Source organism: Myodes glareolus, chromosome 1 (assembly GCF_982192425.1).
Source record: "Myodes glareolus chromosome 1, mMyoGla1.1, whole genome shotgun sequence".
In the NCBI taxonomy this organism is placed as follows: domain Eukaryota; kingdom Metazoa; phylum Chordata; class Mammalia; order Rodentia; family Cricetidae; genus Myodes; species Myodes glareolus.
This window is the reverse complement of record NC_142026.1, coordinates 116060398-116087319: the sequence shown is the minus strand read 5'-3', so window position 1 is coordinate 116087319 and position 26922 is coordinate 116060398. Positions and strand designations below refer to the sequence as shown.

At 44.9% G+C, this 26922-nt stretch overlaps 1 protein-coding gene across 2 annotated transcripts in view; it reads right to left on the bottom strand.

Moving 5' to 3' along the window:
* The window catches only part of Arfgef3 (ARFGEF family member 3), a 150613-nt gene extending 125866 nt beyond the window's left edge, over window positions 1–24747 (bottom strand). Inside the window, exons 1-2 of one of the 2 annotated variants that reach the window (XM_087911585.1) lie at window positions 24540–24747; window positions 13914–13965 (exon numbers count right to left, since the gene is read on the bottom strand). In XM_087911585.1, coding sequence (XP_087767711.1) covers window positions 13914–13965; window positions 24540–24624 — 137 coding nt within the window. In that variant the 5' untranslated portion in view covers window positions 24625–24747. The remainder of the gene's footprint in view (window positions 1–13913; window positions 13966–24539) is intronic. The other variant, XM_087911582.1, reaches the window with a different exon arrangement.
* Between the last annotated feature and the right edge of the window lie 2175 nt (window positions 24748–26922).

Below are 26922 nucleotides of genomic sequence, written 5' to 3'. Positions count from 1 at the left end.
GGGGAACTGCACTGTCTTCCTAGTTAACTGTCACCAGAACTGCTGACCTCCATCTTGGTTCACCCCAAAGAGCATTTAAAACTTCATGGTCAAGTATGCCAGGTCCGGTTAGCTTAATCCCCAAAGCATGTAAGGCTGGCACTGTCAAGTGTGCCAAGTCCTGTCAGGTCAGTCCCATTGGCTCAAAAGCCCAGGGACAGTTAGGTCTACTTAGCCTTTAGGAACAGGCAATAGTGCTACTTAAGGCTCGCATTCTTATCTGCTCCTTTGTTTCTGGTATGCTTGTTTTCTGATTTAAAAACACACATTGGAACTCAGGCTAGTGATTCCTCTGCAGAGTACTAGGATACCACAGTCTGTTTGTCGGGTGGCACTCACTTATACACACTGTGCGTTCTGTAGAATACTGCTTTCCTTGATATAGAACATGAGAAATGCACTCTTCATGGGGATATTAAAGGACAATTTCTATATGGAGATGGCACACCCAGATTAAAAATGATTTTTTCGGGGGTGGGAGAAATACTTCTACTAACATACAGTATAATAGGTTTACTATTGTTATTTTTTTTAAATAAAATCAATCTTTTAAGTGTCTGTTGCAGTGTGCAGTATGATAACCAGATGTAATCCAAAACTTCTCAAAAATCTCCTTGTGGGGCTGGAGAGATGGCTCAGCAGTTAAAAGCACTGACTGCTCTTTCAGAGGACTCAGGTTCAATTCCCAGCACCCACATGGCAGCTTATAACTGTCTCTTACTCCAGGATCCAACACCCTCACACAAACTTACATGCAGGCAAAGCACCAATGCACATAAAATAAAAAGAAAAGGAAAGAAGAAAGAAAAGTGGGTGAGAGAGAGAGAGAGAGAAAGAGAGAGAGAGAGAGAGAGAGAGAGAGAGAGAGAGAGAGAGAGAGAAAGAGAGAGAAAGGAAGAAAGAAAGATGAAAGGATGGAAAGAAGGAAGGAAGGAAGGAAGGAAGGAAGGAAGGAAGGAAGGAAGGAAGGAAGGAAGGAAGACAAGGAAGCTCTCTGGGACCTCAACCATTTCAAGTATACAAGGTCTTGAGCACAAAGAACTGAAGAAGATGCTCAATTGGTCCATGACAGGGACTTATCCTTAAAGTCCCTTAAAGGGACTCTATGGGTGGGAGCACCTTTCCTGCCAAGTATAGGGGAGACACAGAGAGCCGAGGGGTTCAGAACAAGGATCTTCCTCCTAACAAACCATGCTGCTCTGTGACCTGTCATATCATGTCCCCATCCTGGTCACAGAGTCACTTGCCTACCTTTCATTTTTAAAGACATTAATGGGCATAATTACGTGCTCAATGTCATACATGGGGGACTTATACACAGGACCTAGAGTTCTGTCCTGCCACGCTCATTCCCCACCCCACCCCAGCAAAGGGCATATTCCTCAAGAGGAAGTTTGTGTTTCCCTCTCACTGTGCTCTCCGTATGCAGAACGTTGCTGGTTGGACTCTGGTCTAAGTCCAGGACACCTGCACCCACCAGTTTATTCCCCCCCACAACAGAACTCAGCACAATTTCCTCGCCAAGGAAACTGACATCAACAGAGCTAACAGGAAGTCTTGGAAACGATCTTTGACAGAGTTATCCTTCATACTGCTGCCTGACGTGCTCACCAGAAACCAACGCTGTTTCTTTCTTAATCAAATACCCTGCTGACTTCTAATCACATCTAAATTTTCACTGTCTGAAACACACCAAGGCGTTCGCCTACCTTTCCAGCCAAGGTCATGTGACTACTCTCTTTCCCATAGCTAGTTTTCTGTTAGGGTTTAGGGTTTAACTGAAAAGTTTCCGCAGTAAACCTGGCAGCCCTCTCCAGCTCTTGGCGATGGAGGCCCCTGTCCTCAGACCCCACCCTTTGCCCTTCCCGTTCCTCTGCATCTCTGCGACAACAGTGCACACTGCACACAGCTGTCTGGCTTTTCCCCTACCAGCTGCCTCTGAGATCTGCAGACAAAACCCCTTTTGTGTTTGAAAAGTTTTCTCCCTGCTTTGGTAAATACAGAAAGAAACAAAACGGGATTTACAACAGAATGCAAGCAACACAGAAGTTACAGTTTCAGGAGGGGAAACATATCTTTTAAATGTAATAACTTTCTCTGGATTTCATTTGATTGAAACACTAAGCTTGCTTCGGCTCAAAATCTAATGTATTCTAGATGCAATTCTTCAGCTATGGTGTGACATATGCCTTTCTTAAGTTTTCTCTCAGTAAATCTGCAGGTTCACTCTTCTTCACCCACTGAAGGAGCCCTAAGAATTGCTGCAGCAGACTCACCACAGGGCCAAGGCAGCGGAGGCAGGGAGAAACAGAATTACTTATTTCATTACATAATTACTCAGGCTTTCCCGGTGGGTATTCACATCAATTCCAGACCAGAGCCTCTTTTATCTTGGGGTTTTTCCTCTGCTTTCCAAAGATGCAAAGTCAATTTAGATCACTTCCTGGCAACACCATGCGTACATACGAACCTTGATCGCTCTAATAATTCACGACTTGCCTCTTGGTCTGAGTTCAGGACACTCTTTCAAAGCTCTGGTTTCTTTAGAAATTGCACTGAAATTTGTCTTGATGCAAGGTGTGCAAATGCACACACCAGAACATTATATTGTGCTCACTAGTCGTGACAAAAGAGTACATTTTCAAAAAAAATTTCAGGAATGATGCTTCATCAAATAATTTTCCATATGAAATTAACTTCTCTAGAAATTAGTTCTTCCCTAAGTAGAGAGATGGAAGGATGGGGAGGGGGTAGACAGATAGACCTGTATGTTAAACCATGGAGGAAGTGCTACCTTGCAAGGACTTATCAAGGAGACTTTTGACATCCAGTTGTCCTGGGTCTGCCCTGGGCTGGCTCAAGAGCATCCTTCCCTACTACAGCTCCAGGGCTCACCAAGCCACAGAGTTTGCACTGCTTCATGGGCCAGTGAGAGCATCATTCATAGTATTAAAAGGGTCCCCTAAACCATAACTAAATTCGAAATTTGGAAGCTTGTGTTCTAAGTTGCCCAGAACTTAGATGGAGAAATATGGTTACTGAGAACATTAAGAAGTACAGATGCTCAAAGAGGCACAGCAAGTCTGGTGTTGAAAGCATTGAACTCATCCTGAAAAAGACATCAAGGCTTTGTGTAGCTACATGATACCACTGAGACGCAGAGACTAATACACACACATTTCACCTAGATCTAAATATGCAATGAAATAAAAACTAAAGACATAAAATAGCTAATGAAAATTTCCCAGGAAACAAAACATAATTCTAGTTTTTGTAACAAGTGTCTGCAAAAGACAGTGTCCCCAAAGAAGTGAAGAAGAGAGATACAAACTCCCTGGGCCACTGACAACATGGAGCTGATAGGTTCAGCATCACACACATCACCTAGAACCAACTTCTCCTTTTTTTTTTGCATTGGCATTTTTTATTGATTTTTATTGATTTTTCTCTGCTCCCCTCCCTGCCTCTCCCCTCCCCCCTTCAACCCTCCCCCAAGGTCCTCACTCAAAATAATGTTTTCTAGCTCCATCCATTTTCCTGCAAAATTCAAGATGTTGTTATTTTTTTCTGCTGTGTAAATGTATCACATTTTCCTTATCCATTCTTCGGTGGAGGGGCATTTAGGTTGTTTCCAGGTTCTGGCTATGACAAACAATGCTGCTATGAACATAGTTGAACACATGTCCTTGTGGCATAATCAAGCATCCTTTGGATAGAGACCCAAACGTGGTATTACGGGGTATTGAGGAAAGTTGTTTCCTAATTTTCTGAGAAATCACCACACTGACATCCAAAGGGGTTGTACCAGCTTGCATTCCCGCCAGCAATGCAGAAATGCTCCCTTTTCCCACAACTAACTTCTACAGTCAGAAGCAACTCTCAGAGGCACACTCTGAAACTAAAACAAGGATGTTACTCTAAAATTACACATACAATTAATTATAAAAACCACACAGAAAAATGGGCACAGCATACATCCTATCCTATTCAAGTGATAGGGAAAGGGTTAAAAATCAAAATTCATGATTTTTTGGATGGTGGGAGGCATATCTCCTTCGAAGAAGGCATCTGTTGGTAAGGGAGAGTTAGAAAATCATCACGTCTTTGTCATAAAGAAAGGATGAGTAGCCATGGCTTCTCAACTCATGCCTTGGTGACCCCTGAAAATACCCACCAAGTGGGCCTGGTGTGGGCCCATCTTAGCATCTACCCCACCTAGTACCTTCTGGAGTTCATGAAGGGACTGGTCCGGTGGAATAATACCAGCAGGACCTGCAGGACTTGGGGTGGCCACAAAATATCCCAGGGGAGTTCCGGTGAGAATCCAGTGATGATGGTGTACCAGAAACCTGAGGCCTTGAGTCAGAGCAGTGACTCATTGTGGTGAACATGTGCTAGGAAAGCTGGTAGGACAAAAGGGTGTACTGTGTGACACACTGAGGCCCCATGCAGCCAGGATGAATGAAGAGGTGCTGGAGAGGTGGGAGAGAAAGAGAAGCGAAGACATTTTGTCTATTTTGTTTGTTTGTTTCTTGTTTTTGTTTGCTTATTTTGTTTTCTTGGTGGGAGGTGCTGCAGGGATGAGGGGAGGTTCTTGCGAGGGGGGGTAGAGATGAGCAGAATTGGGATGTATGATGTGAAATTCTTCAAGAATCAATAAAGAAGTTAAAAAAAAAGAAAGAAAAGCAAATACCCACCAAGGCTGACAATGCCTCCATCTTAGCTTGGGTAGAGGCTGCACGTCTTTGCTACTTTATGGCTTCCACAAGTGGAGACTGTGTCACTTAGACAAGTGATTTTACGTTGGACTACAAGCCAGAAGCTTATACTGAGGCCAATTGCAGTTTTGCTTATCAGAGGGAATAGAATGTGGGTACCATTAGGATTGGTTTGCCACTGACAGACATGCAGGGAAGAAGCTGCCTAAGCATTAGGAAGGGGACTAGTGTTGTCACGTACATTAGATCAAAGGCAACAGGAATACTCCCTCTTCTGAAGTGGTGGGGAAGGAGAAGAAGCTGCCAGATCTGGTTTATGAGGAAGGTTTCAGCATCAGCATGGCTAAAACCATTCTACATGCGTGGAGCTTTGTTCTTGATGGAAGTCTTTTGTGCCCAGCACTGAGATGTTATTTTACTCACTTATGTAAGACAAATTGCTCTGGGCGGGTACTAGACTTTTTTCATAACAAGACTTTATTGAAAAGCTTTCCACTGTGCCCCAACGAGGCTGGCAGTGTCTCCCCAGGTTCCCTTTCAGATTAAGATCAAGAATTCTCCCCAAACAAAAAATCAGCCAGACTTGGAATAGCCAACAATTATTAAGGTCCCTATTAAGTACTTTTCCCCCTCCTCCAGGTAAAAAGCTAGCCAAACTCAACAGAGCTTGGCTCAATAAAGCCCAAACACATTTACATTGGTGTGATGCTTCAAAGAGAAGTCGGCTGTGCCAGGGAGGAGAGGAAGGGGCAGCAAGCGGGAGTCCTCACAGCAATGAGCTTCTACCCAGAAGGACCTGAAATCCACCTGGAACAGGGCAGGAGCCCTGTAGAAGCACCTGTCGGTCCGTATGCTAATGTTTACTCCTCAGCTAGCCCAACTACCCAGCATCCTCTGCTTCCTCTGCTCCATGGTGGGAGGTGACAGAGTCTATGGGCACCTCTCCATTATGTGAGGAAGACAGGGACTAGGGGCTGGGATGGCAGTTCAGTGGATAAAGCACTTCACTGTGCAAGCATGACTGAAGCCCCGAGTGCAGAGCCGCAGAGCCGCAGAACCGACAGTCAGTCAGATGTGGTTTCACTCACCTATAATCTCAGCACCCCGACAGCAAGGGGGGGGGGGATGAGAGCCAGAGATGTGGGGGACAACAGCAAAACAAGGAACCCTGTCTCAGGCAAAGTGGAAGATGGGAACTAACACATGATAATGACTTTCACACATACCCAAATGTAGGAAGGGAAAAGAAAAGGTGGGGAAAGGCAGGAACTCCACTGCATCCCCACAACAAAACCAAAACTGCATCCCCACAGCAGCTGTGGGAATCTCCGCTGTCATGGCCTTTCCCAGCTGATGCAGACAGGTGTTCTCAATCAAAACTAAAACCAAAAAAATATCACACAACATGCAGTGGTTACTTGAAAATATAGAACTAAAATTAAATAGGTCAATACAGCCAGAAAGTCATGAAGTTGGGTAGTGGTGGCACACACCTTTAACCCCAGCACTTGGGAGGCAGAGACAGGAGGATTTCTGTGAATGCAAGGTCAGCCTGGTCTATACAGCTAGTTCCAGGACAGCTAGGACAGCTAGGACTGTTACACAGAGAAACTCTGTCTTGAAAAACCAAAACCAAAAAAATAAACAAAAAATAAAACACCAAAAACCAAAAACCCAAACAATTGAAACAATACAAAGACTGGAGAGCTGTGATGGGCGTGTCTTTCCAAGCACAAATACTGACAGATACACTTTTTTTTTTCACCTGTAGGAAAGGCCAGAAAGCCCTTAAGTCAAGATAAGAAGGCATGCATGTATGAGCTTATTAGTGGCAAGATGTGTCCGGAACAGGCAGCCACACTAAAGCAGAAGGCTGGAGAAAGTAGGGTGGAAGACATACAAATGGCAAGAAACACTACAGAGTGGTTTTTTTGGAAGCAGAACTGGCAAGAGAAAGTAATTAAATTACTGTTGGCTGCAAAGAATCATGAAGAAGGAAAGCAAAATAGCAGCTGAGCTAATAATGTTGGAGAACTAGCTGCTGCTGTTCCCAGGGCAGCCCTGTGCAGTGCTAACCGGAGGTCCGCTGCCAGGGGTGGTCTTTTAACAAGACGGCTCGAGGATTCCCTCGACAGCCTTATCGCAGCTAGACCAGTATGGTCTAAGTTCCTTGAGTATAAGGAAAGAGACAATTTTGGTAGGAGTCAAGAACCTTCTTTCTTTCTTTCGTTAAGTTAGAAATACTACACATGGAATTCATGTTGGGAGTTGGGTTAGGTACTTCTGAGTCCTTGCCCTCTTCTACCCATTAATAAATGAAATTAAGACACACCTGCCATAGGTGCCCTGTGTTTCATATATCATTGCTGCTGAGGCCAGAACAAATGATCTAGAAATGTTTGGTTTATAATCCAATAGAATCCAAAGGAAAAAACAAACTTCAGTGGTTCAAGAATTTCTCTTTGAGACCTTCCTGGGAATGTTTGAGCATCCTTTGGCATGGGATAAAGATCAGGGTCCTGACAACTACCACTCCCATGCCACCATTGATCTAATACAGAGACACATTCTGTTGATCAGGGCTATGATGAAGTAGAAGGCAAGCGGTCTAAGTCTACCCTACCTGGGGACAATGAGTTGGGTATGAGGTTTTCTCAGTTAGTAAGATATTAAAAGGCCTATTACCAAAGCTGAGATTCAACTCTACTGGTGATTTTCCCAAATACTGTAATGTCTAAGAATATAGAAAATAAGACACACAGTCCCTGGGCTGAATGATGAGACATTTGGAAAGGCCATTTTCATCTCCAAAAGGTTTATTCGGCACTGAGCTGGGAGACACAAAAATAGATGAATTATTGAGCATTGGCCCTGGTCACTGATCTCTTCATAACTTCTGATGTGGAAGATAAGCTCCATGGTAGAATTACACCAGGAGCATGAGGCTCAGAGGAGAGGGACTATTTCTACACAGCAGGGTGAAGGACCTCAGCAATCTTCAAGGTCCACAAAATAAGAAAGACTGTAGACAACACACAGCAGAGGATCTTGATGGAGAGAACAGCCTGAGTACACCCCACTATTTCAGGGTCCCAAACAGCCTGAGTACACCCCACTATTTCAGAGTCCCACACAGAGGAGAAACATTGCGTTATAAGCCAAGTACTTCTTGACCAGTGGTTCAGGTCTCAGCTTTGGTATGGAGAATACAGATCATCTATGGCAGGTACGCTTTATTTCAACTGAGGAGGGGCTCTAGGATTTCAATGGGGTAATGACTGGGAGGTGCAAATAAGCCCTACAAGAGGCAGGATGTTTTATTAAACATAACAGGAAAGAGGACACGCAGTAGCCACGGGGTCTTCCTGACAGTGTGAATGTAGGACCAGACCTGGTGGTGGTGGCGGTATATGAGTGTGTGAGTGTGTGTGTGTGTGTGTGTGTGTGTGTGTGTGTGAACCCTTCATACTAGTCTTAGGCACACAATCTAAGGGAGCACTAACACCTCAGGAAGAAAAAGTTTAATGTCCCATTTAAAATCAAGATTAACTCAAAAATAAGAAAAACACAAACAAATCCTTTGGAAGACAGGATCTAGTTCTGTATCTTGGTCTCACTTCAATCCTGATCTTAGATAAGAGACTCTGTGCGGAAATACAAGCAAGATGGATTGTAAATCTGAAATTCAGTCCACTCTACCAACACAATGGAGACCTGAGGTGTTTGAGCTTATTTAGATATGAAGGGGAAAGCCCCTTTCACGTAGATTCACACAGAACCACGCTAGTGAAGGTGTCCAAACTCACTGCTCCCCAGATATGAGGTCAGCAATCTACTGGAGAGAAGAGATGGCTGGGCAGGTGGAAAACAGGACTCTTAGGGGCAGAGAATACTAGGAAGGTCCCTCTGAGGAGAGCATCCCCAGGGAATGGGCTGGCAAATTGAGACCCATCTGGGAGAAGCAACCATTACAAATAACAATGTTACCAACAGGCCCATGGTTCAGGCACCAGGTCCTGCCCTTTCAACTGACGGAGAAGAGGGAAGGTGAACTGTACGTTTTCAGATAAGACAGACGTGGGTATCAGAATAACCAAGCCCTCCTGGGGATTATGGCACACAGGAAAGGGCGACACAGCAGTTTCCAAAAAGATGAATATTGCTGAAGATGTGTCTCCTCAAGGGGGCTGAGGCCAGGCATTCCCTTCTCGTCCTGCAAGTTACCATTAAAGCTACCTACCGTTGGTTCGGTTTGTGCTATGACTAAACTAACAGTAACTTTAATGTGAACTTTCAGGCCGTTTTATCATTGGATCAAAAAGCCAGAACCACAATAGAATCCATGACTATGGGTGGCAGTCTGACATGGCCAGAAGTGTTTTACAGATTCACGGCTAGGAAACGCCCTGAACTGACTGTGTGTAACATAAGGGAGACACGGAGACGATGACCCTAATCTCTGGCGCAGTCTGCGCTCTAGCCTGGATGAAATCCTGAGTAAAGGGACACTGAGACCGCACCTGAGTTGATAAGTTTCATTCAGCCTTCCAGAAACACCGGTAGGACCTTGAAGTTCAAGGAGAGGGAAGTGGGGAAGGAAGGGCAGGGGAGTACAGACTCAGCGTGACAAACCAAGACCAGGAATGCTCAGCTCCCAAGTCAAAAGCAAACTTAGACGACAGTCAGGAAGAAGGATGAAAATAATCACCTACTAACAAGTTTGGGGAAGAATCCAGAGGACAAGTTCACAGCACCTTCCCGCATAGGCAGTGTCTCCTGACGGCTCCCTTACTCCCACTAGGGTGCTCCTCTCCTAAAATGCACTGTGTACTCAGCAATCACTTAAATCACGCATGTCAATTTGCATGCAGGCTTGTATGAGAAGTCTTTAAAAGCAGTTGCCTAAGAGGGGGAAGGTAATACCACACAGGTCCCGCAATGGCTCAGTATGCTTCTGAGCTGTGCGATCATTACTAGTGTTCACCAATGGTCAAAGCCTTACTAGTAACTGTCTATTGGAATGGTTATGTATTTAACCCAAGAGCAAGAGTTAAGAAAAAAAAGGCCAAGAGCACAGCACGGCCAGAGTGTTCCACACTGGAATGGTTCCCTATAGCCCTGTCCAAAACAAGCTTTTAGAGACACTGCCTTCAAAAACCAGTCATCAATCAGTCTATCAATAAAAGCAAAACGCCAACAAAAAGGGAACAGCACAGGGCCTGGCAGATGAATCAATTTACACAGTGAAGAGTTGACTCAGAGCAAAGGAATCACATTAATGTGTAACTGTCATAGCTCATCGTACCGCTTCCCTAATAACAACACAGTGCAGTCATTCACACTGCTGGTAACTCCATAGTTCCTCTTGGCTCTAATTATGGCTTCTTGCTGTGTTCCAGAAGAGACTCTGAGAGGCTCACACACTACTGTGACTCGCAGACCTCCTGAAGCCTCCTTCTACAAGCATGTACATCTGTAATAAATCCACGCTATGTAACAAGGTATCCTTGGTTGTCTTCATTCTTCTCTTCCAGAATAAAAGTCTCTGCTATGTCTTGTTCATGTGGCTGGCTCAGTGCCCTGCACAGACTTTGCTGTGCAGTTAAAATACAGTACTACACATTCTACTGCATACAAAGATAATGGCACAGCTCTGTCACCAGGATAAATACTTTGAATTATATTCTAAATAATGATGATTCTAGGTAAGGACTCCTGCAGACATAGCCATCCATGGTTCTTCCCTCGGAACCCTTCCCACAAATTCTGTCAACTTCTCCTCGGGTATACAAGATGATCAGCTGGCTATGAAAGGAAGGCAAAGACCACTGGACAATGGAGGACCAAACCCATGTCCCTAGCACCAAGAAAATGGTATTGTCTCTAGCTCATGTGCCTCCCCCGCTTAACATGGGACAAAAATACCAGTTACCTTTTATTATTGTTATTATAATTTATGTGTACTGTTGCCATTGTCATTGTTGCTGTTCATGGTGTGTGTGTGTGTGTGTGTGTGTGTGTGTGTGTGTGTGTGTGTATGTACATGTATGTGCCGCAATACATGGGTGAAGGTAAGAGAACATCTTGGTGAAGCTGGTTCTTTCCTTCCACAATTGGGCTTTTTGATCCAATCAGGCCCTCAGGCAAGTGTCCCTATCTGCTGAGGCATCTCAGGAGGCCCCCCAGTTGCCTGTGGACACAGCAGACTAGACCTCTACTCTACTGCCATTGGTATCTGCTGTCCTCACCCTGGAGGCTGAGCTCCTCCCACAGACCTAGACCCACATAAGCCTTGTTTTCAGACTGAATTATACTTTGGTTTGTGAAGCAACCTTCAGAACAGTGGTCAAGGTGAATTGTTTTGGCTTATATCATCATTAAGAAAAAGTTAAGATTTTGTCTTCATTTATTTTAAATTTGAGATATTTTTTTCCAATATAATTTTGGTCACAGATGCAATAGTTGTTGCATATTGGAATTATTTAAAATTTCATTTAAAACATACCATCTTTTAGATGTATCTAACAGACTCTAGATAAGAACCACAGAAACCTGAAAATGACTTTAATCCACCAAAACCAAGAGAACAAACTTGCCTTTAACAACAAAAAATACTGCATTATTCTCTTTTCCTCCTTGAACTCACATTTCTATTCTATTTTCCCCACTGAATTTTTTCTAAATATAATTTGACTTAATGCTTGAAAGGCTTTTATGAATCTCTACATTATGCTTCTTACAACAAAGTATACAAAAATGATGTTTTTTAAAAAACATCCTGGGACTCTGGAGCTTAAAAGCATTTGATTTGCTTTCAGTTTGAGCTATCATTACTAATGCACACAATTGATCCAAAGAACATTAACAATTATTTATAAGAATGTTAATATTGTTAACAGGGAAAAAGCAATTTCACTGGAAATGCATTTGTGAAGAAATGGAGAGGATTTGTTGATTCCTTCAATTAGTCCATTTATCTATGGATGAGTACTACCCACTGCTTATGATAAAGATTGTTTAGCACCAATTATATGTCTGTGTTATTTTATAGATGTAAACAATAAGAAATCTTGTCTATGTAGGTCTACATAAAATGAAGGGGATTTTATCAAAAGTTATTTTCATCTATCATCTTATAGCTGGATTAGGTCTCCTTCAAGATTATTGAAAACCAAGAAGTCAAATTACCCAAGTTAGGCAAAGACATGTTTCCTGCTCTAATGATCACTTCCTGTACCTGTGGACTGGAATTTTCACAGTTCTTTGCGTTGGGATGCTGGCTTCACATCCTAGGACAGCTCAGTAGAGCAGACCCAGGATGGCAACAGCTTTGCCCTTTTCCTTTGCAAAGCAGGCGAGTGACTGTGAGAAGTGAGATGGAAAAGTTGGTGTGGCAAAGTCAACGTTGAGCAAATCAGTGTCCAGAAGGGTCCACAAAGGGGTTGAGAAGCAGGAAAAGACCTCTTCCAACTAGCATGCCTTTGTTGGTCTTACAGGGCCTTTGGGGACAGCTCTTTGCTAGTCATGTGTTCCTGTCATTCTGCCCGTTTTCAAGTTTTACACAGCTTTGACTAACATGGGAGTCTATACAACATGTAAGTCTGCAGCAGATATGATAGGAGAGGTAGTGTTGTCTGAGGTTTTGTCCTGCCTGGTTCCTGCAGTCGTTAAGTACCAAAGAAATCACACAGTTTAATCATAAACTGACTGGCCCATTATCTCAGGCTTCTTATTAACTCTTATAACTTATATTAGCCCATTATTCTAGTATATGTTAGCCATGTGGCTCGGTACCTTATTCAGCAAGGAAGTCACATCTTGCTCCTTCTATGGCGGGGCCGGGACTGCAGAAAGAGCTTTCTTCTTCTCAGAATACTCCTGTCCTCGTTGATTTACCTCTACTTCCTGTCTGGTTGTCCCGCCTATACTTCCTGCCTGGCTACTGACCAATCAGCATTTATTTAAAATATAATTGACAGAATACAATTGTCCCACACCAAGGTAGTAAGCTAAAGCAGGAAGCATAATTCTTGTTCAGTTTGCTTGAATGGAAATTCTTAATAAATCCCCTCTTCTGACAAGGCAGCAAACACACTCTACAAATGATTATAAATTTGGTATTCCTCACAATGTCACATGGAGACCCAGAAATAGTCAAGTGCTTTCATAATAGAAAAACTGCTAAATAAATTCGGTTACAGTTATGTGACTAAAAATGCAGTATTTTAATTCAAAGAAAACACTGGAATTAGGAAATGTTTCATATAGTATGAAGTAAAAAACAAGTAGAAAACTAACGTGTAAGAAAAATGTCATATTCATTTGTATGCTCTATATATATGTGCAAAAGATTTAAGGAAATCCATTAAGCTGGCTTCAGTCATTACCCCTTTGTGTGTGCTGTGGATACTCTCTATTCTTTCGTTCTTCCCTCTACTTTCTACACAGGACATGCATTGCTTTCAGCAATGAGGAGAAAGAAGGAAAAATGTGCATGGGAAGGACAGGAAGGAGGAGAAATCGGTTCATGTCTTACAGCTACTGCAGGTGACCTCAGATTCCCATCAACAAGATGGTGTCCTGCCCGGGCTGGGAGAGAACTTAAGCGCACTCCAGCTGGGACTGACTGCATTTCCCAGAGAAGAAACTTCTCTCTGTGCTGCACTGGGAAATTTTGTTCCCTGTCGGCTCTCATGTTAGCGGTAGCTTTGGTCATTCCTCTCCTTGCCCACGTTCTTCCTTCTCGCGCATCTTGTGGCAGCACTAACGCCATTCACCCCTCACTCCACACACAGATGAAAACAGGTCAGGTCCCATGAAACAGCCCACTTCAGGGACACCAAACCAACCAACAACACAAGATGAAAACTTGTAAACCAGTGGTTCTCAACTCCTAATTCTGTGACCCTTTCATACAGGTCCTCATGTTGTGGTGACCCCCAAGCATAAAGGCATTTGCATTGGTATTCAACACTGTAATTTTGTTACTTTTATGAATGGTAAATATCTGTGTTTTCTGATGGTCTAGGTGACCCGCCAAGGGGTCACAATCCTTAAGTTGAGGACCACTGCTATAAAACAAGGTGGTCCAGCCTTTAGGAAAACATGGAAGACGACTTTTGGTCCCTGTTGCATTACGGTTGCTGTGTCTCTTACCTCAGCAAGTGTGGAGGAAGCGTCACAATGGTGTCCAGGCCACTTAGGGTTTCTGTAAAAGAATATTGCAGAGTTACAAGCAAATATTTAAAGATTGGGATTGAAATTCTAAAATCTCTGTACTTTCTGAACTCAGTTTGTGTGCCCCCTTAGATAATAGAAAATAGTCATATGTTTATTTTAAAATTCTTTCCCATGATGGACCTCAATTCATTATTGGGAAAGAGAAAGTTAAAAAAAAAACAGGTCACATTTTTCCATTAGCAACAGGAATGAATAACTAAATCCCTAATCTAAGCCAGAGTGCCAAATGCAATGTACCTACCACTGGCCGAGAGGCTCCATTCTTCCAGTCAAAAGCAAAAGCTGTCTGGTTGAAACATTTTTTTTCTTACTTAATTAATTTTTTTTCAAAGTTTATTAAATTATAAAAGTTTCCATTTCCGCCCCCTTCCCAACACCCTCCCACTTCCCCCACTCCCTCTCCTCCTCCCTCTCCATCCCTAAGAGCAGTCAGGGTTTCCTGCCCTGTGGGTAGTTCAAGTTCCTCCCCCCTCCCTCCAGGTCCAGGAAGGTGAGTATCCAAACAGACTGGATCCCAAAAAATCCAGTATATGCAGAGGAAACAAGTCCCAGTGTCATTGTCATTGGCTTTACAGAAAGACTCCAGGCCAGCCACATTCAGATAATCCGGCCACATTCAGAGAATCTGGTTGGATCACGTGCTCGTTCAGTCCCAGTCCAACTGACCTTGGTGAACTCTCATTAGATCAGTCCCCTTGTATCAGTGGGTGATCGCACCCCTCGCGGTCCAGAGGGTTAGAGAGAAGGGAGTAGGGGAGGAATGGGGAAAGCTCGGGGGACTGGGATGGGAGGGAGGGAAGAAAGATGGATATGGGATCAGGGAAGAATATATCTCAACTAAGGGAGTCATTTTAGGGTTTACAAGAGACTTGATTATAAATGGGATCCCAGGTCCAAGGAGAGATCCCCGGATTGTTCTCTGGACAGAGGAGAGGGTGCCTGAACCGCCTTGGCCCATAACCATACTGATGAATATTTTGCTTATCACCATAGAACCTTCATCTGGCAATGGATGGAGATAGAGACAGAGACCCACATTGGAACACTGGACTTAACTCCCTAGGTCCAAATGAGAAGCAGAAGGAAAGAGAATGTGAGCAAAGAAGGCAAGATCAGAGGGAACCTTCATCTGACGATGGATGGCGATACAGACGGAGACCCACATTGGAGCATCGGACTGAGCCCCCCAAGGTCCAAATGAGGAGCAGAAAGAGGAAGAACATGAAAAATGGTTGAAACATTTTAATCTCTCAAGCTATAAAGACTTTCAAGTTCACAAGGAACCTTACCGGACATGTGGTAATCTATTTAACAGCTTTCCTATCATTGAAACACTTGGCCCTCTCTGAGCTTTCCTTTGATATTAAGAGAAGTACAGAACTTCCACTTGTTTGTGGAGTGTGCTTTTGTCACTATCAGGACATCGTGATTTACTGGGAGTTTCCGTTCAAGGGGGTTGAACAAGAATTAGGCTTCTGTCTTTAAAACAAATCTGTTTCTTCTCCTCTCATGCCTGCTCCAGACTGGCCTGTGCTAGGGACTCCCATGCTAATCGCACACACTCGTGACATGGTAGACTGACCACGTATTTAACCACATCACAGGTAAGGGTAGTGATTAGAAGCCTCATCCTCAGATCTCATTAATCAAGCCTAATAATGCTCAATATTTTGCCACCATTTGCAGATAAATCATACAACTGCTGACTCTAATTGTACAGAAAATAGAAAGCTAATTACTATGCCCTGCTCCAAAATTGTTCTACTTCAGTCGCTCCAGCCTGTCTCCCGGCGATCAGCTGCACCGTGTAGATTCAAACAGCTTTGCCAATTTGAACAACTTCCCTGGGGAAAGGATAGACAGCCCCTCCACCCTCTTAAGAGAGTAGAGAGAACATGAAACCAAATAGGTCCCTTAGACTCGGGACTAACGGGACCCCGCAGGACAGAATCAGGCCGGTTGTAGACAATGGCGCAAAAAATCGTGAATCTGAGGGAAATAACGCATCAGCAAAAACCAGTAAGTAGAGCTGAGTAGGGTCAGCGGTAGCTTGGAGATGAGGCCCAACTGGGAGTGGGGAGGACTGAGGTCAGAGCCCAGGATGGGATGGGATGACAAGAAAATGAAGCCACGGGATGCAAGTTCTAGGGGCAGCTCAAAGGGTCATACAGGTTAGCAGAGTCCAGCAATTAGTGTGACAGGGGACAGTGTCGAGGGCACGTTAGTGCTGTTGGTGAAGGAGAAATGAAAGTAGACAAACAAGTGTCGTGTGCTCTCCAGAGACGGGGCTGCATCTCCAGCTCAGGGCTGAACACTGCCTGATCTACAGATGATGCGTGAGCCAGAAGAAAAAGAAACGAGAACAGGGAAGTCATCTGTGGGACAGGGCTTGCCCAGCATGCAAGATTCTGGGTTTGATTCCCCAGCACCACCTTTAAAAAAACAAAGGGTAGAGGGAAACCCTACCTGGAAAAGGCAACCACACTGTTGTCATGAGCCGAGACTCCTACTCCATGTAAGTAGGACAGGGTAGAATTCATGTAAGTTGTCCAAAGGACAAAGAAGCCAAGGCCTGAAATACACAGAACTGCCTTTTCCCACTACTGCCCAGTAGTATATACGCAGAACCATCTTTTCCCAGTACGGCCCTGTGGTGGGATAGAACACCCCAGAAACACATAACAGAGCAAATGGCATGACCTGACTCCACACTAGTTTATGGAATGGAAGAAGTCAGTCAGCTCCATGCCTCTGTCTCCTCATCTCCAGATTTCTTTGACCTAGGATTGAGCCCGGGGTCTTCATCCAAGTGAGGCAACTGTTCTGCCACTGACACACACCCAGTTTCACTATCTGTAGAGGGAGGCAGTGAACATCTGCCCTGAAGCCTTCTTAGGACGAGCTAATGGAATCAGCCATTAAAAGCCTGGCATCGGTCTTAGATGTCAGTGACAGCTTCTGTCTCCTTGGCAGACCCACTGAATTTCAGGCCATGTATTGTTTGGAGATCCAGGGGTGAGAATGGAGATTGGTGGAGAATTGAATGGAAATTGGAGATCATACACTCCAGTTTCAAACTGTGGCAAATGCCAGCTTCGAAGGAAAAGACAGGGCATTAGTCAAGAGCGCAACAGGAGGCCCTCCTATGGACAGACATCAGGCTCTCTGTGCGAAGTGCTGAGACTGACCATGATGCAGACTAGGTAAGAAGGAGGTGATCCAAGAAGAGAGCTGAACGGGTTCAAAAGACAGGAAAACTTAGCCCCCTGTGGTAGTGCATACCTGTGCTCCCAGACACTGACTCCGTAGGCAGCTGGATCCCTTAGGCCAAGAGTCAGAGACCAGCCTGGGCAGCACACTGAGAACCTAGCTCAAACACAAACATAGCAGCAAATAGACTCAAGGAAGGCTTAAGCTTTTTAAATTAAGGGCAGCGAGATAGCTCGGTAGCAGGAAAAAGCACCTGCCACTAACCCTGGTGACCTGAATTTGATCCCTGGGAGCCCACACAAAACAAAAGAAAAAAATTATAATCAAAGTTTGGAAAGATAGAAAAGAAACCTTCCACTGGATCCCAGCCACCACCACTGCTTCAAGAGGTCACTGGCCTTGGGCTACCTTCTCTCACCTGGTGGCTGCAGCGGCCTTCTCCACGCCTCCACCCTGTGTTGGAGAGGCACACCCCAGTCGGGGTCTTTTTTCCTTTACTCCAAATGGTTCTTCACCTCATTTTAAATAAAAGCTAACTCTCAGTGTGTCCAGGGAAGACCTCCACAAGCTCTCCTACTTCCTCCTGCCACTGACTTACATGCACACACACACACACACACACACACACACACACACACACACACACACCCCTAGAAGCCTTCCCACACTTCCCTAAGTTACAACCTCCCTTTCCAGACAGCCTCCCCTAAACATTTCATTGAAATAGCAACTCCATTTTCCCCCCTAAGGGTCTCCTATCTCAGTTACTACTTTATATTTTCCATGAGTTTGTCATTATCTGAGTTGGCAGGTATGTTTTTGCTTATCTGGACCTTTTAGTTCATTTTGCCCCATGGTAACAGCACTGAAAACAGCATTTGGCTCACTGTAGATGCTCCCTACATAATTGCTGAGTTAATGACGTAACGGGGAGGATGGCATACGTCAGTCACTGAAAGCAGTTCAGTTTGGCGGAAGTTTGGGGTGTCCAAGGGAGGGTGCTGCAGGTGAGGCAACCAGACAGGTAGAGGCAGTCAGGTCACATGAGACTCGGCAGAACACACTGAGGGCTCTGATTCACACTAAGGGTGCTATTCGGTTATTCACCCTGTTCACCTGACATGGAATGAACATATTAGGGTTCCCAGGTGTTACTGCTTGGCCAGTAGCTTGAAATCATCTAGAAGCAACAAGAGCGAGCACATAGGAAGCTACTCTGGACATGGAGAGTAAGCAATAGAGGTAGAGATACAATCTGGATACAGCTAGGAAGTAAACAAAAGCAGAACATAGAGCAGGTTGGATGACAGAGTGCATTAACATATCTGGGATAACTCTAGTATGTGAGAACAGGCGACAGTACTTGCCGAGCACCTAGACACACTAGAGGAAAGTGAGTAAGGTTTGAGGATGACGTAGGACGTTCACAGGATCACTCTGGGTCATGCTAACTACAAGAACCTTATGCCACTCAGGAAGAAATGTTGAAGTAATTCATGACATTGGGCCTAGAATGTGAGGGACCAGGAAGGCAAGAATGGATGTGTCCAACTCTTGTCCACACAATGTAGCTGAAGAGCCATAGTGTCACAGGAAGTGGCTGTGGCAACAAGGCAAAGCCAGCATCCAGCTGTATCTAGTGTCCCTGATGGAAGTCAAACTAGGTTGGAGTGGAGCAGAATGGGGAGGCAAAGGTGTGGGCATGATGTGGGATTCTCCTCTATATACTGTAAATAAAAAAAATCTCTCTTGGGCCTGGCAGGGCAAAATAGAGGTAGGTGGGGAAAACTAAACTGAATGCTGGGAGAAAGAAGGAAGAGTCAAGGAGAAGCCATGCAGCCCTGCCAGAGATGGATGCATGCCAAAACCTTGCCAGTAAGCCACAGCCACATGACAATACACAGATTAATGGAGGTGGGTTAGTTTAAAATATAAGAGCAAGCAAAAAATATCCTTAAACTATTGGCCAAACAATATTATAAATAATATGGTTTCTGTGTAATTATTTCATCATCTGCGTAGCCGGAAACTAACACGTGAGCTCCTACAACAAATACATTTAGGATATTGGGCGAACAGTATTGCATATAATATGGTTTCTGTGTGATTATTTTGGGGCTGAGCAGTCAGGAACAAACAAGCGACCTCACACAGCATGGGCACAGGACCTATAGAACATCCTAATAAGTCTGACAGTAGAAGGCAACCTGTGGGAGAACCTATAACCGGAAGGGAAAGTGGCAAAGGGATGGTAGTGAGGTAGATGGCTCTTTGCCTATTGGAATTCCTGCCTCTAATTCATTTTCTTTTTCCTTTATATATCCCAAATTTTACATTCCTCCTAAGTCCTCTGTTGTATGTAAAACAGTAAAAGCAATTGCAAAATGGGGCACGGCTCTTCCCAGGTATAATTCCAGTCACATCCTTTCCGTTTTCTGGGCCAGCAGTCACAGCCTTGGGAGCTGTCGGTTCTGAAGGAAGCCTGCTTTCCTATCCAGAGCATATGACTGGCAAATAAGAGTCCAGATAGCACAGGGCAAGGGGGAGTGCACATCTTGTCCCTGCTACTTACTCTGCAACAATCAAGAACAGTAAAGTTCACAGATGATATCACAAACAAGAAAATGTTCAAGTTTTTTGTTTTGTTTTGTTTTTAATGTAGTAAAGGAGCTGGTGAGATGACTCAGTGGGTAAATGCACTCATCACCAAGTCTGCCAGTGTGAGTTCAATTCCCAGAACCGACCCAGCAGCCCTGACCTCTACATGCATGCTCTTCCATCCACCTTCATATAAATAAATGTTAAAAAGCGAAATGAATTAAAGTCAATTCGTATGCTTGAAATATAAATGTGCGTTATGATCCCTTTGTAAAAGGGGTAGCTTTTAAAATAGCGCTACCACTGGGTGGTGAGAGAACAAATAATTTTTACTTTTTGCTTTATACTGTTCTAATGTTTTCCAATATTCTAAAATTAACTTGTAACTCTTACGAATTGAGGGTGAGTGATATTTGAAACCCTAGGGGTATAGAAGAGTTTATTTATGAATTGAAAGCTGTGTCCTCAAACTATAGGTGCAGAAACCACCCAAGTTCCAAACACACTGTTCGTGTGCTCACGAACTCTGTTGACCTTTACTGTCACTGTTGGCCAGTGTCCACTCTCCTGCTTTCTTGGTAGCACCATCCACTTTGCTCCGAGGAAACTATCTTTCCTTAACCCTAGGATTCAGTTGTCTCCATAGCGTAGGTTTAATTCCATTATCGCAGTATCTTTCTTGGGTAGAACATAGGTTCAGGCATAATCACATGACTCATCAGGACACAGACAGAATCCACACAACCAAGGGCCACACAGGTGTGACTGGAAGAGCCATATGGCCTAAATGTGGTGAAGATCTGCCCCTCCAAAGTTGGTATTAGGATGGAATCTTGAGATGTTGAGAATGGTATGTGCCTCTTCTCTCCTTAGAACAGGGGTTCTCAACCTCCCAATGCTGTGACCTTGTAATACAGTTCCTCATTCTGTGGTGACCCCCAACTAAAAAAATGTTTTCATTACTACTTCCTATGCTTTTGTTATTGCTATGAATTGTAATGTAAGTATCTGTGTTTTCTTATGGTCCTAAGGGTTGCTACCCATATGTTGAAAACCACTGCCTTAGAGGATTAGGTGCTACTGTTGATGAAAGTGGGGAAGGTCTCAGAAGTAGAGAGCAGAAACTTCTGTCTAGTGTTGCCAGGTTCTTGTTAGTATCAGAGAAAGAATTAGAGATGACACAAAATAAGGAATTGAGGAGAAGATTTTGGCAGACAGAATGAGTAGAGGCTTCTGAGCTACAGTCCAATTTTAGGTAGCTGAGCTTATAGGTGAACTTTAATGAGGGGGTTATTTACAAAGGAGGGGAGAGGGTGTGACTTTACCACAGAACAGGTCCCCTTTTCTGTCCTTATTTAGAGTTTTGAACTTGAAGCAGACAATCTGGCCAGACTAACGATGTGGAGGAGCCGTCACAGTGAGGTTCAGATAGCAAAGGTCTGAGTTAGCCATGGTGTCCCAGCTGGTCTGTCGCTGTTTGAGCAGTCACATAGTGTCCTGTCCTGCTGTAACATAGCTCAAAGATTGCATCAGCCTCTAGAAAGTTTGCCTCACAGCCCCCCACCCCACCCCGCAAGCCCTACCTGACTTACCTTACTAGGAAGGAGATGCCCGTCCCCCCGAGATAACTGCTGCCCCATCACAGTCTAAAGAAAGATGAGTGTGTGTCCTACTTTAATCTCTGTGGCTATGATAAACATCATAAGCAAGAACCACTTGGAGAGCAAAGGATTTATTTCCGCCTCCAGGTTATAGACCTTCACTGAAGGCGGAGAAAGAACTTGAAGCTGACACCACAAAGGAAGCTGCCTTTTGGGTTACTGAAGGTTTGCTCAGATTCAGCTACCTTTCTCAGAGAGCTCATGCGCCCCGTGCCTGGGGACCTTCCTATATCAATTAGAAATCAAGAAAATGCCCCAATGACCATAGTCACAGGTCAATCTGATTGAGGAGCAATTCTTTGGTTGAGGAGTTTTCTTCCCAAGGCACTCGAGGTTTATGTCAAATTCATAGCTGAAATTATGTCCAATACCAGGCTCCCCAAAATGTCTGAGTAGAGATTAACCCCATCTCCTAAGAGAGCCTAAGTAGGGGGTGAAGACGATGCCAGTCTCCCAAACCATCTAAGTGAGGGATGACCTCACTCTCCCAAGACGGTCTAAGTTGATGGACATCCAAAGTCCACACAGAGCATAGTCACAAAGATCAAGCCCAGGTCTTAAAACTGTGTAACTTCACATCAACCCAAACCCACAGTTGCTCTTCTGAGGGGCATTTAATAGATGGGGCAAGTAACCTGTGTGGCACTGGTCAGTTTTAACTTGTCTCGCCTTTGCACTCAACATATTTCTCAATTATCCTGCCCTCAGAGCCCTTCACATGCCAAGTCTGAAGTAGTAAGTGCTCTAAGAAAGTCTGGAGGGCAGGGCTCTGAGCCAGCAGAGTAAAAGATTCTACTGAGGCAGGCAGTGGAAGTTTCCTGTGTGAGCAAGGCCTTGGAGGACCTGGAAAAGGAATTCCTGACAGAGGTATCGGGCAAAGAAAATAACTGCTCTGCATGATGTCATCAATAAAGTGCCTCAGCGAAACTACCGTCAGGCCACACAACTCTTGGTGGGGCAAACTGGCCTAGACTCTTGAGTATATTCTTAGAAATCTGCATGTTAATCTATTTTTTAAAACAGACAAACAAACAAGCAAACATGAAAACCACGAGGGCTGAGCATTGACAAATGTTTTCTAGTAAAAACCTTGACTTGGTTGTGGGAAATGGTGGACCGTAGAAAGACAGCAAAAAAGCTACCTCCTCTGCCTTTGTTTATCCTGGATAGCCCACTCCCCTTCAACAAACTCTTTCCAATTTAAGGAAACCTTCTTTCTCTACTGAGGAGATCCGAAGTGTTTGCTCAAGAAAAAAAAAAAAAAAGCAGAAAACAAAACCAAAGAACTCACGGCTTGCCTGTCCTTCAGATGAAGCCCACTCCATCTCCCTCCTCCCCCGAAGGCAGCCCCTACTCGGCCTGTTTCCCAGCTTCTGGCTATTCCCACGTACAAAGGAATGCTCCATGCTCTTCTTTAACGGTCACAGCCTTATCTCTTCTCTTGCTAATTATAGAATAATCAGTGCACGACAAAAGGGACCACATTCATTCTTACAGTCAAGGTGCATGCAGGGCTTTGACCCGGAAACATCTACCTACCTGTTCTCAGCTCTGGGCTTTCCTAGGAGCTACAAGGGCCCAAATACCAACACTGTGGCTTAACCTCAAGGTGCTGAATATCACATATCCAGCTTATTAGAAAACACTGGGTTACTCTCCACCTCGGTGTTTACCTCCATCAGCTTCATTGACAGCAAACTAATAACGAATACTAGGAACGGCATGTTTCGCGCACCGTCGGGCCCTGTTTTATTATGTCACCCAGCCATCTGTGACCCTTCATTAGAGAGGCGTCTGGGAATCCAGTTTGGAATCACTGCTGAACGACAATGGCTGCGCTGAAACCTTACTGTAGCTTTAAGCGCCTCGCCACTCTCAGACAGCTAGTCCATTTTCATTTATCAGTAAACTAAAACAGCTAAGCATTAGTTCTACCTACAAGACAAACTCGGAGTGCAATAGCTGAGACAATTTAGTTAATATGCAGAGATTAAACAAAGGGTGGTGTTGCTGTGCTTGTCTACACACACACACACACATACACAAACCACAAACACAAACATATGTGAATTAAGACCTTCCTTTAGAATAGCATAACCTGAAACGCTATCTGAATTCTGCCTTTGGAGAAACACCAACTAACGGCACTTGCGTGTCTTTTTTCAGGTCGCACACAGCACAGAATCATGACAAGCACCGACTGGGTTTTATTTCAAGGGAAGGGGCTCTGTTTTCTAACTGACTGGTTACCACGGCGGCGGCAGCGTCACAAGCAAGGGGCTCGCAGAGCTGTCCTGGTTCCTTTTAGGCCTTTTCCTTTTTCAAAAGCATCCCTGTTGCCCCAAGCACGCTCTGGCTGTCTGTTGCAGTTTCAGCCCCACCATTCTCGGCGCCTCAGCCCTGCCTAATTGATATGTCATTTATTTTCTGCTGCTGAAGTCTGCAGCCTACATGATGGGAAATGCTCATTTGCTACCGGGAACGCATTTCAATTTTAGCACGGCTCAACAACTGAAAGCCCACCTGTCTGAGGGGCAGGTCAGTAACAACTGCGGAAGCAACACAATTCCTCCAGACTGTTCCTCCAGGCTGTTATTTTCCATGCACAATAGTCATAAAAGCGAATACTTAGTAAGGTGGCCTCTAACAGGAAAATCAAATTAAACAAGCCTTCCTTCCTGGTTCCACTCACTGATATTTGAAAAGAGGGCTGTTGCTTTAACTTCCCTCTTCCTTCTAGGCGCCTGGGAACCACAGCCCTGATTTCCATGCAAGCTGGGGATCCTAACTTGCCTATGGGGAACCCGTGCCCATGGACGCTGGGGACCTGGAATGGGGACGCCTCATGTCAAAAGCAGCGGTTCCTATTTGAGGTTTGGGAGGAGGTAAGGAGACCAAATCGGAGACAGCTGGATGCCTACGCTAAGCCAAGATTTCCATATCCTGCACCTTCTCGGAGGCAACTCGTGCAATTGCGCGACAGGCATCCATAACCGTACTCGGTGACAGTCCCTCCCGCCCAGGGGCCGCGTGGAGCCAGGAGCAGGTGTCCCTGCGCACCGCTCTCGCTTACCCAAGGCCCAGGTGCAGCTCTCCTTGATGGCTTTGTATTTGCTCCCGGACGCGTCCCTCTGCAGCTTCCTCAGAATCTCTTCCATCTTGGCCTTCCCAGAGCCGGGCTACCGACCAGGAGAGCACGCGGAGGACGCGCCTAGGCGGCCGCTGTGCTCATCCCCATCGCGCTCCGCGGCCACTGATGAATCACGCCGGTTCCACGCCGCGGGCCACGTCAGCCCCGCCGCCACGCCCGTTGCCACGCCCGCCGGGTCAGGTGCACTTCCCCAGCCTGGAGACGCTGGAGGCTGGAATCTCCTATTTCTTGCCCAGGCTGACCTGGGGGACCAGGCTTCGTCCAAAGGTGGGGTCAGCGGCTCATTGCCGGCTGGGCTCCGCCCGAGGGAGCCTCTGATACACTGTGGGAGCGGTGGGCAGAGGGTAGGGCGGGGTCTGGTTGCTTGTGCCCATTACCTGCGGGCCACGCAGCATTCCTGCCTGTGAAGACTGGCTACACCCTGGGGTCCTGGAACCAAAACAGTGATACAGTCACTAAATAGTAAACAGCTGGTCCCCTCCCCGTGTCAGGCCGAGGCCACCCAGCAGGGACTATGCCATATGTCTGCCTGCAGGGAGCTTACATGACAATATATTAGACTCATACATTACACTCTGATGCAAGTCTCTAATAATTAGAGAATTGGGTGTGAGAATTAAATCAGAAGAGGTTTAGCAGAGGGTTAAAATGAATACTTATATCAGTACACTGAGATTTCTACCAAACAGCTAAGGCAGAAATTAAAAACAAAAATCAATAAATATAATTGACAACTTAAAATCTTTCAGCAGCTCAGCAGTCAATCTGAGCCGAACTGCCCTGGATGTTAGAAATTAATGGCCCCATATATCAGCGAAGAAACCAGGCCCCAGCTACTTCCCAGGCAACAAGAGTATGCCACACACCCTGAATTCAAAGATGTTTTTAAAAAAACCTTCAGTACCAGCAGGTAAATATAGGAAAATTAGAAATTCAAGGTCATCCTTGGCTATAAAGTCAGCCTGGGACCAACTTGAGGTACATGAGACTGTTAAAAATAAATACTTAATAAATAAAAATAAAATAAAAAAAAATCTCTCATGCTGGCTGAGCTGTTTCTGTCTGAAGCAAGGGGCACACTGGCACAGTTCCAGCCGAGGACTGCTGGGTTTTGGTAGGGGAAAGCCTGCCCTCCTCGGGAGCCACTTGACCTAGAAGGTCAAGTAAGCCAGAGCCCCTGCTATTTGAGTGACTTCAGGTGTTTCTCTAGTGGTAGGAGGCCTCTCTCCCGGATGTTGTAGAAAAGAGACCTGAAGGAAAGCAATGACCTTGTCCTGAGAGCTGTGATGGGAAGTGAGGAAGAGGCTAGAAGCAAATCCACTTTTTATTAGAAACATATTTGTAGTGGTAGGGATAGCATCTGCAGAAAGGGTGGTGGATGGGGGAATGTGAGCAGGTTTCACGCAATCTCGAATAAATCGAACTTTGGGTAGGTGGGTAGGGGAGATGTCTGGGGAGACAAGACAAAAGAATTTGATGGCTGAATAGAGAAGGACCAGCAGCCTAAGGGCTGGCATTCAGATTTCTTTAGGAAATGAAAAGACATTGGCCTCATTTTGTAAGGTAAAGATGCTAGGGGAGGAGGGGCTTGGAAGAGGGAATATATATACAAGCTCAGATTTAACGTGGCCTGACTGAAAAGATACCACACATCTGTGGGTATTATACCTATGGGCAGGAACTCGGGATAGGACTCTGGGATGGAAGGGAGGATTTAAATACCTCAGTCAGACCGACCAGTGGTTGTTGTCGGAGGCCAGAGAGCGAGTGGCGGGACCTAAGGTAAGGGACAGAGAAGTGTGAGGACAAGGAGGAGGAGGAGGAAGAGGAGGAGGAGGAGCAGGAGGAGAGTGAAAGTGGAGGCTGTGAGACATCCCAGGAGTGAAAGCAGCCAGGAAGGAAGTATCACAGGACAGTGTCCAGAGCGGAGGGGCACTGTGCCTTGGTTCCTTCAAACTGCCAGTTCCCAATGGCTCATCTGCCCACCACTAACACCCAATAGAGCCATCTTTTGAAGAAAGGTTTCTAAGTGCTAAAAAGCAAGCAACAACAAAACCTCAGGTTTGACCATACTGCTAACTACTTGTAACAATACAGACATCAGAACTATACCATGAGTCAAGATGAATGATCGATATTTTTAAAAAGTTGGATGTAAGAATTGAGCCATAAAAGGTTTAGAAAAAAAGTTAGATAAATACACTTCCTAATATACTGAAATTGCTACAAAACCCATTATGCAAGAGATGGGGAAAATTCAATAAATTTCTTAATTCGACGATTTAAAACCTCTAAGTCAAAAGTT